At 37.3% G+C, this 15,907-nt stretch overlaps 1 protein-coding gene across 1 annotated transcript in view; it reads right to left on the reverse strand.

Annotated features, from left to right (window-relative positions):
- The window catches only part of LOC114662074 (WW domain-binding protein 11), a 49,099-nt gene that overhangs the window by 32,204 nt on the left and 988 nt on the right, over positions 1 to 15,907 (reverse strand). Inside the window, exons 2-3 of the mRNA XM_051934363.1 lie at positions 9,920 to 10,004; positions 5,780 to 5,811 (exon numbers count right to left, since the gene is read on the reverse strand). Of these exons, the coding sequence (XP_051790323.1) occupies positions 5,780 to 5,811; positions 9,920 to 9,983 (96 nt within the window). The 5' untranslated portion in view covers positions 9,984 to 10,004. The remainder of the gene's footprint in view (positions 1 to 5,779; positions 5,812 to 9,919; positions 10,005 to 15,907) is intronic.

A 15,907-nucleotide genomic window follows, 5' to 3' on the forward strand; every position in this document is an offset into this window, starting at 1 on the left:
TCAATTTATCAATTCATCATTGTTCCACTGCCGAAAAAAACCATCATGAATAGTCTGAATGATTTCTGCCCAGTGGCACTCACATCTGTCATCATGAAGTGTTTTGAGAAACTGGTGTGGAGTCATACCATCGCCTGCTTACCAGCAGACCTGGACCCATTTCAATTTGCTTACAAAGCAAAGAGATCCACGGAGGACGCTGTGGCCACAGCCCTTCATGCTGCCCTGACCCACCTAGAGCAACAGGGGAGTTACGCCAGACTTCTCTTTGTGGACTTCAGCTCGGCATTTAACACCATCGTCCCACAACGACTTTTGTCCAAACTGGCAGATCTGGGACTTCCATCACTCACCTGCAGTTGGATACTGGACTTCCTGTCTAGTCGCTCCCAGAGGGTCAGGCTGGGTCCCCACACCTCCACTGCTCTCAGCCTCAACACCGGGATGCCACAGGGTAGTGTGCTCATCCCACTCCTCTACACATATGACTGTGTCCCCACTCACCATAGCAACAAGATCATAAAGTTCACAGATGACACGACGGTGGTCGGACTCATCTCGGGCAAGGAGGGTGAGCTGGCATACAGGGACGAGGTGGAGCTGCTGTCAGAGTGGTACAGAGTCAATAACCTGCTCCTCAACACCACAAAAATGAAGGAGCTTGTTATTGACTTTAGAAAAAACAAAACTGACATCCAGCCACTCATCATTGGCGGGGCCTGTGTGGAGAGGGTCCGGGTGTTCAGGTTTCTGGGGATTGAGCTGGAGGATGACCTGACCTGGATCGCCAACACCAAGCAGCTGCTGAAAAAGGCGCAGCAGAGACTGTATTTTCTGAGAATCCGCAGAAAGAAACATCTCCCCAAAAATCTGCTCCTTGCCTTTTATCACTCTTCCATTGAGAGTGTGCTTACGTAGGACTGTGTGTGTGGTACGGTAGCTGCACTTCCTCAGAAAGGAAAGCGCTCCACAGGGTCATCAGGACAGTGGAGAGAACAATTGGTTGTACCCTCCCCACTCTGGAACAAATCTACACCTCCTGCTGCAAAAAAGCAATAGACATTTCACAGGATTCATCACATCCCAGTCATTGCCTCTTCTAGCTTTTGCCATCAGGCAAGAGATACAGAGCAATGAAAACTAGGACAAACTGCCTTAAAAACAGCTTTTATCCAAAAGCAATCATGGCCCTGAACTCAGAATAAAACTGCTCCATATCATTCTCTAAATGTGCAATATACACCTTAAGTCAACCAGTGCAATTTGTACATTTAACCAGTGTAATTTATTTATTTATATATATATATATATATATATATATATATATATATATATATATATATATATATATATATATATATATATAACAAGTGTAATTTGTATATTTTGTAAAGTACTTTTAATACTATTCGGTTTGTTATTATTTTCTCTCTTCTTGTCTTTTTAACTCTTATGCCTCACACGGAGTTGACTGCACCTTCAATTTCGTTCTTCCTTTGTAAAAGTGACAATGACAATAAAGATCTATCTATCTAGAATAACCCTGCAAATGGAGAACAAGAGCAGAAGTTTTTAGAAGTAATCAGTGCCTGTTTTTTTAACACAGTATATTAAAGCCCAAATGTGGGGTGAAGCTTGTCTGGATTTAGAATTTTGTAATAATCACGATAGAATTGAGGGTGTAGAGGTGAACCACTAGGGTCAAATTACCATAATATAATACAGTTCTGTGTTTTGTAAGAGTGTGGATGCAAAGACTAAAACTGTTAAGTTTAACTTTGGTAGGGCAAATTTTGAGCAGATGTGGCAAAGTCTAAGGAGGATAGACTGGGATAAGCTTTTAAGTGTGGGGACAGTCGAAAAGTAGTGGAACGGGTTTAAAATTGTTTTACATCTAATGCAGGACAGCTAAATACCTAAATTTGGAATTAATAGGAAATTTAAAAAAAACTTCACAGTGGGTTAATAAGTTAAAAAAAGAAGCTGCAAAGGGAAAAAACAGCTATATAAGGCATACAAGACTAATATCTCCAAAGTAAATCGTAGGGCATATGAGAACATGAGGGCAACCGTTAAGAAGGATATTAGTGAGGCTAAAAGACAGCTGGAGAGAAATATAGCAGAAAAGGCGAAAGATTACCCAAAGATGTTATTTCAGTATTTTAGTAGTAAAAGAACAGTCAAGGAGGAAGTGAAGTGCATCAGGAATAGTAAAGGGGAATTAAAAGATACAGACAGTGATATAGTGGACGCTCTAAACTTGCATTTTTCTGTGGTCTTCACAAGTGAGGAAGTGGATAACCACCTAGAGGTAAACAGGACTAGTAAGGACATACTGAAGGATTTAGAAATTGTAGAAAGAGAAGTACTACTCATATTAAATAGGCTGAAATCAAACAAATCACCAGGAACAGATATTTTCCCTCAAGCTTTTAAGGAGGCTAGCAAGTGCACATATAAACCCTTGACAAATATTTTTAGGAAGTCACTGCGCACTGGGGAGATTCTTTGAAGGACTGGAAAATAGCAAATATTATCCCATTTTATAAAAAGGGTGACTGGGCAGATCCAAGCAAATACAGGCCAGTAAGCTTAACATACATCAAAGAAAAATTAATGGAAGGAATTACTAAGGATAATTTTGAGCAGCACATGGCAAGTTCAGGAGTTTTTCTGAACAGTCACACTGTCAGCATGGGTCCAGAAGAGGGAGGTCATGTTTTACTATCATGCTGGAATTCTATGAGGAGGCAACAAAAGGATACGATCAAAGTGGAGAATATATTATTTATCTTGTCTTTCAGAAAGCATTACATAAAGGTGCCACACGAGAAGTTGGGCATCAAAATAAAAGAAGTGGGAGTTCAGGGTGATGCTTTTAAATGGGTGCAGAATTGGCTCGGACACAGGAAGCAGAGGGTGATGGTGCGAGGAACCTTACCAGAATTGGCTGATATTAAGAGTGGTGTTCCACAGGGGTCATATACAGTATGTATAAATGATTTAGATAGGAATATAAGTGACAAGCTGGTTAAGTTTGCAGATGATATCAGGATAGATGGATTGGCAGATAATTTGGAATGTATTAAATCATTACATAAGGGCTTGGGCAGATGAAATTTAATGTCAGTAAATGTTAAGTATTACACATAGGAAGTGAAAATGTTAGGTTTGTATACACAATGGGAGGTCTGAAAATCGAGAGTACACCTTATGTGAAGGATTTAGGAGTTGTAGTGGACTCTATGCTGTCAACTTCCAGACTGTGTTTAGAAGCCATTAAGAAGTCAAACAGAATGTTAGGTTATACAGCATGATGTGTGGAGTACAAGTCCAAGGATGTTATGCTCAAGCTTTATGACACACTGGTGAGGCCTCATCTGGAGGACTGTGTGCAGTTTTGGTCTCCAGGCTACAAAAAGGGCAAAGCAGTGCTAGACAAGGTCCAGAGAAGAGCAACTAGGCTGATTCCAGGGCTACAGGGGATGAATTATGAAGAAAGATTAAAAGCAAAAGAAGACCGAGAGGTGACATGATTGAAGTGTTTAAAATTATGAAGGGAATTTGTACAGTGGATTGAGACTTATTGTAAAATGAGTTCATCAAGAACAAGAGGACACTGTTGGAAACTTGTCAAGGGTAAATTTCGCTGAAACATTACTAAATTTTTCTTTACACAGAGAACCATAGACACTTGGAATAAGCTACAAAGTAGTGTGGTAGACAGTAAGGCTTTAGGGTCTTTCAAAACTAGACGATGTTTTCTAGAAGAATTAAGTGGATAGGACTGGCGAGCTTTGTTGGTATGAATGGCCTTTTCTCATCTAGATTGTTCTAATATTCTATTAAGAACATAAAAAAAAATTAGAAAAATCTTTCATGTTTTTTAAGCATTTAAGGGTGACCAAAGCTGGGGCCTGTTCCAGCATTATTAGGCACAAAGCAGAAAAAAATCATGGATATTGTGTTAGCTCATCACAGGGTCAATTTAAAGCTAACAATTACCAAATATGCACATTTTAACTAATTAAGAAAACAACAATAAAACAAAGAAAGACACACTAAACAGAGATGTGTTTTAAAGAATAAGTCTGGTAGCTTTCCAGTTATTAATTTGCTGCCTAAAATTGTGTTCTAGCATTTTTAATAGCAATTGACAGTAATTTATACCTGGACAACAAGCAAAAGGAAAGGATTTTTTTTGAGGTGTTAAAAAAAAAAAAAAAAAAAATTCACAAGAGGAAAGCAAACCCCTAGGGGTAAAAGGTTACTGTGGAGAGTGACGAGAATTTAGATGAATGCATAGCCAGTCTTTTAAAATATCAGAATCTCAAAAAAATGCGTACATTTTTTAAAAATGTGTGCAATCACAAATAATGACATTCTAAAATTTTTAAAGTTTAGGAATTAAGCATGTTTAAACACTTCTGAATCCTATTTTAAACAATGAGCATATTTTTAAAAATGTATAAAAAAAATCTTTAGAAAGCAATTTCATGTGACAAATGAATATACAATATGATTGTGACAAGAAAAATACAAAACATGTCATTTGAAAAACAAGAATCCAAATGAAAGTTAATTTGATCACAGAGCTACTGCAAACCTGCAGTACAGAAAACATTTTTAAAATATTCTTTAACTAGAGCACACAATCATCAATTCATCCATAATGACAAACCATAAACCAGTGTATTGGCAAAAAGCAAATTTGCAAGAGCAACCAAAGTGTATTGTTAAGTTCTGTCTGAATATATTAGTAAAATAACACAAAGCAGAATATCAGAAAAGGGTGTTTTAAATAAATAACTAAACACCTGAAGAACATCAGTATTTGATTTTTTTTTTTTAATATCTGTACTTAAAAATAAATGTAAACAATTACCTATCAACTAATAAACTTTCTCAACTACAATGTTGATGTAGAGAACTGATTAATCAGACAGGGTAGTGCAGTGACTAAGGCACTGTATCTTAAAACAAAAGCTGCTTGTTGAAATAATGTATCAGCTAAATTTGTGGCTCTGATTAAGTTATTTAAAGCTGCCTGTGCTCCAGTTGCAAAAAATATAGGTAAAAATATATGTAACAACCTATGAGGTCTGTTGATGTTGTTAAACACTTTTTAGCATAAGAAGGGCACTCATTAAATAAAAAGTATTACTATTGTCTTTGACACTTTCATATATGAACACAGACATCTCAGTTGTCACATTAAGTAAACAATCATTACAAGTTAACTGTGCAGAAGAGAAAAGATAGGACTGGGATGGTTTCACTTAATTACTTGAAGTACTGATCAGTAGTCTTGGGGGGGGGGGTCAAGCAGAAGCACAATAATGAAAATTAATATTTTATAAACTTAGACATACTAAAAATGTTAAACCTATTTAGTATAACCTACTATTTAGTTGGTTTAACATTTGCCAGGTTTTCAAATAAAACATTCAAAATATAATTTACAAAAAAAAGTAGCACAACTGCTTTCAAAATTTAACAGACTGAACCAAAAACAAAAGAAATGTAGCACTTACTTAATCAATGCTTAATACCTTTAAGCATGTTGTCCTTTATAAAAAATGACAGCTTTAGGCATTTCTTACAGCCAGCCAAGTCACTTTGCTTTCTTTAGAAAATTTTTTCTCATTCTTCCTTGCAAGACTGTTCTCAGAAATATTTTATGCATGTATATGGATATATACGGATAACAAAAAATAAGATGCATGAATTAACATAATATATAAATTTGTAAAAAAAAGTTTCTTTGAAACCCTCTTACCTTTTTTAGCTCCCTTTTCCGAGCCTCCTTCCCTGTTAAAATGAAAACATCAGATTCTTGGTCAGATAAACATTGACCTAATTAAACTCAATTTAAATATATCTGATTAAAATATTTAAAATTGAAAACAAACACAAATTAAACTCTTTAAATATAGGACTAAAAATATGAATAGCAGGCAAATGTACAAGATATAACCCATTATTTTCACAAATGAGCCATTTAAACTATTAGATCAATGCCATTGTGTATTGTGTCATAGCTCTATTTTCAACTTGTCTGCAGTTTCATTCTGGATAGGTGTCTACTGTTACACAGACTGTGTATGCGCAAAAAAAAAAAGAGCCATGTATGAGTAGCACTGGATAAGCCCTTGTGTTTATATTTGTTGGCTGCTTTTGGAGTAAGCAGGCACAAAACAACATGCAGCCAAGAAAACAGAAAATCAAAAGATAAAAGTAGAATTTAAGGGAAATAACTAAATCAGCAGTTTGGAGTATCTTGAAAAAGACAGAAGTCACTGGGGATCAGAACCAGATTAACTGGAGCAAAAACTGTGTAGATACTAGAAAAAGAATCAAATGAGTAGGAAAAAAATCTGTTGCTTAAATCACAAGCAAGCTTTACTGAGAAGCAGTATAAATAACAAAATCTGATACTTGAAGATGGCTTCAACAAGCCAGATTTCAAATGTAAACACTCATCAGAACAAAAACAGGAAAGTCAAATTCAAACCTGCTATGAAATGAAAGGCATGCCAGCAAAAATCGTGGACAAACTGATTTTGGAAGACGAAACAAAGATAAAACTCAACTCCAATTACCATCAACAGATCCAAAACCTTATCACTTTGTCTCCAATAGTCTTAAGCTTGTTTGCAACTTTGTTTCAGCTAAGGTGAATGTTAATGTAGGAGCATTTTGCACGCTTTCTTTTTTGCATACACAGATAAACAGTTTTAATGCTCTTTAATGCACAATGCATTTTATCTGCTAACCCACCATGCACCTCTCAGTCTTTCTTCGAGTGTAGAGGGAAAAAACCCAAGCTGTAGTAATTTATAGTTACATGCAGACATCTTGTTTAGTTGAGTGAAGTGTATTATAGTCATATGATGCCCATAGTACCAATAATGATGGCAATCATGGTTATAGTTATCCTAAAAGTTCATCAGACAGAGACTGATAATATTGGGTACACTCCTCTACAAGGCTCGGTTGTGTATGTGCTCAACCTGAATTGCAATAAACAGGAAACAACAGAGGAAGGTTAATATGGAATGACAAGAAGTTAGCTTACTACATTGTGCTTTTTTTACAGTGTAAAAATTGCATCAGTATGCATAAGGGTGCATCTTCATGTGTCTCCAAATGGAAAATAAGCAGCATGTCACATATTTTTAAATGCACTGTGCTCCTATGTGGTGATATGAACAGGGGATTAGAATACAATTGATTTACTGGTTAGTTGCAGATTATCTGCATTATGTGGCTTCAGAAATAAACAGTGAAATGCAGTCGTATGAATGTGCTCTTACATCTTGGGCATGCTTGGTCACCTCTGTAAGTCAATTATATTTTTGATTCCTAATGGATTTGCATTGCTATGCAACACACGGCCATTCTGAACTTATTAAACAACATAGGCAAGGAGTAACCCCAGGGAAAAAGTAAATGTTTCTGATTAGCCAAATTCATTTTCTGACTTAAATTTGAAAAATAAAGTCACACATATTCCAAATCAAGCAACACTGAAAATAGTGGGTATGCATTCTCTGCAAAGTGTTTCAAAAGAACAGATGAAGAAAATGGTGGCACCAGTGGACCACAAGTATGATGCACTTATTGCTACAAAAAATGTCAAGCCATATGTATGTTTTATTCTGCTTCATTTCCTTGATGGTTAACTTCAAGTAATTAACTTCACTGTAATAAAGCCTAATCAACTGTTTTATCCTAAAAACATTCAAGCATATAAAAAAACGAAAGTGGCAGTGAGCAAATTTAACTTTAAATGTTCAGGTCTGAACAGCAAACATAATTGAGCTGATGTTACTGTCGTAAGAGTTAAATAGTTAGGACAATGCATAATCTCATTACGATACATTTACAACTTGAACAGAGGGGTGAAACGTCTCAGGAGAATCTGTGCCTTCAAATCTAAAATACTCCAGATTCACTATTAGTAATTTAAATTAAAACCGTCAACAAATTAGATAATTTATGCAAAACAAAGTATAGCGCCTTGCAAAAATATTCATCCCCCTCTGTATCTGTCCTATTTAGTTGCGTTATAATCTGCAATAATAATGGATTTTAACTTGGATTTTATGCCATGGATTTAACAATCCAAATTTATGAAGTGGAATGAAAATAAAAACTGATAAGTTGTGATTGCATATGTATTCATCTTCTTTGCTATGAAACCCCTAAAGATCTGGTCCAACTAATTAACTTCAGAAGTCACATAATTAGTTGATTAGGATCCATCTGTGTTCAATCAAAGTGTCATATGGTCTGTCACATGATGTCAGTATAAACAGACCAGCTCTTAAAGGACCCTCCCCCAATCTCTGCAATACCACTAAGCAAGCAACATGAAGACCAATGAGTACTCCAAATAGGTCTGAGACAAAGTTGTGGAGAAGTATAGATCAGGGTTGGGTTATAAAAAAAAATTCCAAAGTTTAAATATCCCACAGAGCAAATGAAACAATATGGCACCACTACAAACATGACACGAGAAGATCTTCCACAAAAACGCACAGACTGGGCAAGAAGGGCATTAATCAGGGAAGCAACAACGACACCCAGGATGACACTGAAGGAGCTGCAAAGGTCCACAGCAGAGATGGGAGTATCTGTCTATAGGACCACTTTAAGCAGTATACTCCATAGAGCGGGGCTTTATGGAAGAGTGGCCAGAACAAAGTAACTGCTTAAAGAAAAAACTAAGAAAACACATTAGGAGTTTGCCCACCATGAGGCAGACTCCCCTGACACATGGAAGAAGGTTCTCAGTTTAACTTTTTAGCCATCATGGGAAACACCATAACATCATGCAAACCCAACACACTCATTATCCCGAGAAAAACATTCCCACAGTGAAGCATGGTGGTGGAAGCGTTAGGCTGTGGGGATATTTTCCATTGACAGGGACAGGACAACTGGTCAGGATTGAAGGAAAGATGAATGGCACTAAAATACAGGGAAATTCTTGAGAAAACCCTGTTTATATTTGCCAGAGATTTGAGACTTAGACGATGGGTCACCTTCCAGCAGGACAATGACCTTAAGCATACTACTAAAGCTACACTGGAGTGTTTTAAAGTCAAATATTTACATGTTTTGGAATGGCTTAGTCAAAGCCCAGACTTCAATCCAATTGAGAATTTTTGGCATGAAGTGAAAATTGATGTAGACCAATGCAACCTATCTAACTTGAAGGAGATGGAACAGTTTTGTCTTTGAGGAATGGACAAAAATCCTAGTGGCTAGATGTGCTAAGCTAATAGAGACATTCCCCAAAAAACTTGCAGCAAAAGGTGGATCTACAAAGTATTAACTTTGGGGGGGTGAATACCTATACACACTCATAATTTCTATTTTTTTGTCTATTTCTTGTCAAATTATTGATTGTATCACAATAAAAAGAATGCATCTTCAAAGTGGTAGGCATGTTATATAAATCAAACGGTGCTAATCTCCCAACATTCCAAAATTTAATGTCATGTAATGTAACAAAACGGGGTAAACACCGCAATATTTTCACAAGGCAATGTGACTATGGCATTCAGTGATATACCATACCATACCATCTTCAAAAGCCTACTTAATCCTAAGAAGGGTTATGAGTGGCTGGAGCGTATCCCAGCCAGCATGGGACACAAGGCAAGAATAATTCCTGCACAGGGCACCAGTTCAAAATACACATACACACACACTCTAGGACCAATTTAGTGTTACCAACCATCCAACCAACTAATCTGTGTGTCTTTGGACTGTGGGAGCAAATTGGAGCACCCAGAGGAAACCCACGCAGACACAGGGAGAACATGCAGACTCCACGAAGGGAGGATGGGGGACATTAACCTTGGTCTCAAGAATGATATTTTTTATAATAGTAATAGAAACCACTTACTGGCTTGATCAGTGGGGTTCATAAACTTTCCACTCTTGGTGGATGAAGTTGATCTTCTCCCCATGATGATATGTAGTGTCCAAACCTAAAGAAACAAAAACATCACAAACTTTAGAGGGTTACTTTAAGTGTTTTTGTTTTACAATAATAAATACTGAGAACAGAAAAACTTAATGAAAGCAGCATATAAATTTAATAAAAATCACCCAAAATAAATTTAATTCATCTGTAAAAAATAATTCACAAATACAACATAACACGACATTCTCAGTTATCCATTTTTTATCACAGGTATCTATTCCAAACATCACTAGACAGACCACTATATAAATGTTTACTTAATGAATCCTTAATTCTTAAGAATAGATTCTGAACTTTTCTAAATATTTATATTTTCAGAAGAAGCTTTCTTAAGTAGTAGTTTTGAAAATTTTACAAGACTTTGAATCCAGACAACAGAGAAACCAAAGTTTAGTTACTCTTTTAGAGCATCCACTTATTTCAAGTATGTTTTACTGGACTACCAGATATACAATCCTATCAGTGTAAGCCAATATGAATTTGGATATGCCCTGCAATAGTCCAAGGACAATTTCTGCATTGGAAATTTTGCACTGAAATAAAATTTGACACCCCCGAAACCCTGTCCACACAATAAACGGGTGAATAAGTTTCATAAATATTTTATCTACCACCTTTCAGAAGGAATAAAATCCAAAAGCACAGATGCACACTGTTTAGCACTAGATGTGTAGATTTGATCAATTTAAGCATGAGCTCTTAAAATAATTTGCTAACAGTCACATAGTAAGCAGTGCTGGAATTTCACTTGAGGACCTACAGTAGGTACAGATACCACTAGGCCATGACATTTACAGAAAATGCAATGCATCCAAATAAAGATATTTCAGGCAATGAAAGTACTGTAAAAACAGGTTATAATTTAAATTTGCAGATTTTAAGATGATAATTGTGACATCTAATGTCCCTTGTAAAAACTGTGCCTTGGGCCTATTAACTACTACGTACAGTATGCCATGCACAGCAATCAGATGCTTCCTGTAGGAATTCTGACATTTAAGTTCTCAAAAAACTGATTCAGTTTAGCAACATTTTTGGGTTATTGAACAGTGTACTCCTTTTTCAGGTTCTGTCACAAATACTAAATGAGATTTAGGTTTGGACTTCCACTAGACCACTCCTATAAACCTCTTTTTCTTCAACCACTGTGAGGTTGACTTAGTTGTGTTTTTATGACCACTGTCTTGTACATAATTCAGTCACACTTCAATTTCAGGTCAAAGGCAAATTCTACAGGATAATCATTTGATAAAAAACAGAAATTATCATTCTGTCAGAAGTGGCAAACCACGGACATCACCTCAAACCATGCCACTATAGTGACTGGTACTATGATTTCCTCTTCGGTACTTTGCCATGGACCAAAGTCCCACGATTGAGTGCTAAACAACTGAAATAATAAGAAGTCTGCCAATTACCAAATGTTGTTCTTGTGTTTATTACGGATACTGTATGTCTTGGGTTTTCATTTTACCCTTTAGAGAAATTCTGGGAGAACAGTCATCCCAAGGAAGACTAAATATCATACCAATATTTTGTCAAACTATTTTCCTTAACACTAGAATTACCAGAGCCTACGAAAAAACTCGTAAATCCGTCCCACCTTAAATCGCGTCTTAAATCCGTTTGCACCTCTCCGCCAGAGTCCTTTGTCATCTAAATGTGCTGATAAAGCTACTAGCAGCCAGCTATTCCATCCCCCCACCGACTTAGAATGAACTTCTCTCCTAGCTCAAGCCTTGCCTTGATTTGATTACCTGGGATTGAAGTGGAGTTTTACAGTGGAAATAATTCTAGCGTTATTTGGAATACACGCATTTCATGTGTGTTCCATTTCTATAGTTGGCTGTGCAAACACATTTTTAAAACAGAAACGTTTTTCATATTCTAATAGTAAATGACAAAATGTAGGCATAAACTATATAACGTATGAAGCCTGAAGTCCATATATCAAAGAAACACTTTCACAAAAGGTACAAATAAAAGAACACGTGCGCCTTCATTCAAAAAAAAAATAAATAAATAAAAGCCGCGTTAGCATGCCACATTGACACTCTTACTACAACCGCCGCAGTGGCGTAATGGTATCAGCGCCTGACTGGGAATCAGAGGGTGGCGAGTTCGATTCCGCACGGCTCCACTTTGAGAAATTAACTGCTCTTATTCTTACAATTTTAGAATAACAATATAAATTTGATTTCAGTCTGTAACAGGCGGTGTAACTTATGATACTGGTAAAGGTTAGCTTTTTTTTTTTTTTTTTTTTTTTAATTCACTTTTCATTCTCGCAGTCACATTCAGAATCAATCCATACAACCCCATCTGACACAGCTGGTTTCACATAAATAAAAGTGCACTTTTATTCAAGACTATAACCGAAGAATAAAGAAAGCAAGTTACAGTTGGTGGTTGATACGACAGCTTGCGTGGTGCAATGTTAAGAACTGCTGATTTTCCGATCCGTGCTATATAAAATCATCACATTCAAATATTAACAGTTCCCACACACCCAAGGTCCGCCATTCCTACATTTACAACATGTGTACTTGTTGCAGTGTACACACCTCTCTGTGCTATGGTTCCTATTACAGTGAATGAGCACCTGACACTGTACTTTCTTCCCTGGGGGAAGCTGAGGTCTTAGAACGGAAGTTTGTTGACGCTGTATCATCTTTTCTTTTTCCATCGCCTTTTCCTGTAAGAAGCGACGACGAAGTTCCTCTGCAAGGTGAGCCATGAACACTCTTCTTTTCTCAGCGGACCCCATGCATGCCTTATACAGTACGTGTGCGTTCATCGCTGCTAGGTCAAGGATGTTGTACAACACACCTGCGTGTTCCTGTGCGCACTGAACAAGCACGCGCCTTCTGGTCCATGATGTCAACGCCACGCTGGGGAAAAAAGAAAGACAAATATATGTGACATTTTGAAGAAATCATTTTATCACCAGAAGAGCACCAGAATACTTCGTCACACTAATATTTTTTTCATTAGCATACCTTCATGTGGTTGTAGTCTGTGACCGTGTTTGTTTTTTTTTTTTTTTATCTTGCCCAATCTCCACATCATGGTGCATTGTGCTGAGAATGCAGACAGACTTCATCTTTTTGGGCACATACACTGTCAGCATGGCACTGGGAGATCTAAACACCAGCGTGGAGAATTGTTCGTGTACTGAACTGACTTTAGCTGCAGGTGGAAGTTCCCGTCGCACTTTATTCATGGTGCCAAGCAGAGTTGTATTGCGGTGCAGCAGCCTATTAGCCAGCGAAAGTGACGTGAAGAAGTTGTCTGTTGTTACGGTTCTGCCTTTTTGGATTGCGGCAGATTTGGAGACAAAGTACATGTGCAATGCCACTCCTTATTTAGGAAAAGATCCCAGTCGTCCCACGGGAGAAAGACTTTCCGAGTCTGTGGTCATAAAGCTTATGGAGCCATTTCTGGACAAAGGCAGAACCGTAACAACAGACAACTTCTTCACGTCACTTTCGCTGGCTAATAGACTGCTGCACCGCAATACAACTCTGCTTGGCACCATGAATAAAGTGCGACGGGAACTTCCACCTGCAGCTAAAGTCAGTTCAGTACACGAACAATTCTCCACGCTGGTGTTTAGATCTCCCAGTGCCATGCTGACAGTGTATGTGCCCAAAAAGATGAAGTCTGTCTGCATTCTCAGCACAATGCACCATGATGTGGAGATTGGGCAAGATAAAAAAAAAAAAAACAAACACGGTCACAGACTACAACCACATGAAGGTATGCTAATGAAAAAAATATTAGTGTGACGAAGTATTCTGGTGCTCTTCTGGTGATAAAATGATTTCTTCAAAATGTCACATATATTTGTCTTTCTTTTTTCCCCAGCGTGGCGTTGACATCATGGACCAGAAGGCGCGTGCTTGTTCAGTGCGCACAGGAACACGCAGGTGTGTTGTACAACATCCTTGACCTAGCAGCGATGAACGCACACGTACTGTATAAGGCATGCATGGGGTCCGCTGAGAAAAGAAGAGTGTTCATGGCTCACCTTGCAGAGGAACTTCGTCGTCGCTTCTTACAGGAAAAGGCGATGGAAAAAGAAAAGATGATACAGCGTCAACAAACTTCCGTTCTAAGACCTCAGCTTCCCCCAGGGAAGAAAGTACAGTGTCAGGTGCTCATTCACTGTAATAGGAACCATAGCACAGAGAGGTGTGTACACTGCAACAAGTACACATGTTGTAAATGTAGGAATGGCGGACCTTGGGTGTGTGGGAACTGTTAATATTTGAATGTGATGATTTTATATAGCACGGATCGGAAATCAGCAGTTCTTAACATTGCACCACGCAAGCTGTCGTATCAACCACCAACTGTAACTTGCTTTCTTTATTCTTCGGTTATAGTCTTGAATAAAAGTGCACTTTTATTTATGTGAAACCAGCTGTGTCAGATGGGGTTGTATGGATTGATTCTGAATGTGACTGCGAGAATGAAAAGTGAATTAAAAAAAAAAAAAAAAAAAAAAAAGCTAACCTTTACCAGTATCATAAGTTACACCGCCTGTTACAGACTGAAATCAAATTTATATTGTTATTCTAAAATTGTAAGAATAAGAGCAGTTAATTTCTCAAAGTGGAGCCGTGCGGAATCGAACTCGCCACCCTCTGATTCCCAGTCAGGCGCTGATACCATTACGCCACTGCGGCGGTTGTAGTAAGAGTGTCAATGTGGCATGCTAACGCGGCTTTTATTTATTTATTTTTTTTTTGAATGAAGGCGCACGTGTTCTTTTATTTGTACCTTTTGTGAAAGTGTTTCTTTGATATATGGACTTCAGGCTTCATACGTTATATAGTTTATGCCTACATTTTGTCATTTACTATTAGAATATGAAAAACGTTTCTGTTTTAAAAATGTGTTTGCACAGCCAACTATAGAAATGGAACACACATGAAATGCGTGTATTCCAAATAACGCTAGAATTATTTCCACTGTAAAACTCCACTTCAATCCCAGGTAATCAAATCAAGGCAAGGCTTGAGCTAGGAGAGAAGTTCATTCTAAGTCGGTGGGGGGATGGAATAGCTGGCTGCTAGTAGCTTTATCAGCACATTTAGATGACAAAGGACTCTGGCGGAGAGGTGCAAACGGATTTAAGACGCGATTTAAGGTGGGACGGATTTACGAGTTTTTTCGTAGGCTCTGGTAATTCTAGTGTTAACTGTGTTGAACTGTAGCATAACAAACTTATAAAGCCCTAATGCTGACAAATTCTGCTTGACCATAAAAAGCAGGGCAGATTTATATGATGTAAATTCAATCTGTTAATTACAGTACTCACACTGATTAACTAATTTACTGATTGAAAGTCTGTAAACTCCTAGTGAATTCAGCTTCTACAAACAAATTGTCAGATAACCTCACACACCAAACATAAAAGTAGTTTTTCCTATTTTTCACTACAACTCACAAAAGATCTGACCTAATTCACTAATAAAAATATACAGTAATTCAAAAAAATTATACTTTCACAAACACAAATATATTGCAGTTTACGGTCTGACTTGTAGCTTAAGGACAGTTTTACTGGAATAGCTCATTTACTGGGGCATGTTTGTAGTTTTTGAAATCTCTTTGTACTCCAGTGTACATTACCTTGTAATATCTCTTAACAACTATCCCATTTACACTTAAAAATGTATTTCACATTAAAATGAACGAGTGGGATGCAGTTGTTATTTTGTGTAAAAACTAGAAAGAAGTCAAAGAGAAATGTACTGACTTAATATACTTTATGAATCCCAAAGGGTAAAAGTAGCCTGAATATTTAGCATTTATCAAATCAACCCATATTTTTAATACTGATTAATTTATGCTTTAGGTTGAGCAGGTCCACCGCCTATCTCGGCAGCATCAAATTTA

Source organism: Erpetoichthys calabaricus, chromosome 12, assembly GCF_900747795.2.
Source record: "Erpetoichthys calabaricus chromosome 12, fErpCal1.3, whole genome shotgun sequence".
Taxonomy (NCBI): Eukaryota; Metazoa; Chordata; class Cladistia; order Polypteriformes; family Polypteridae; genus Erpetoichthys; species Erpetoichthys calabaricus.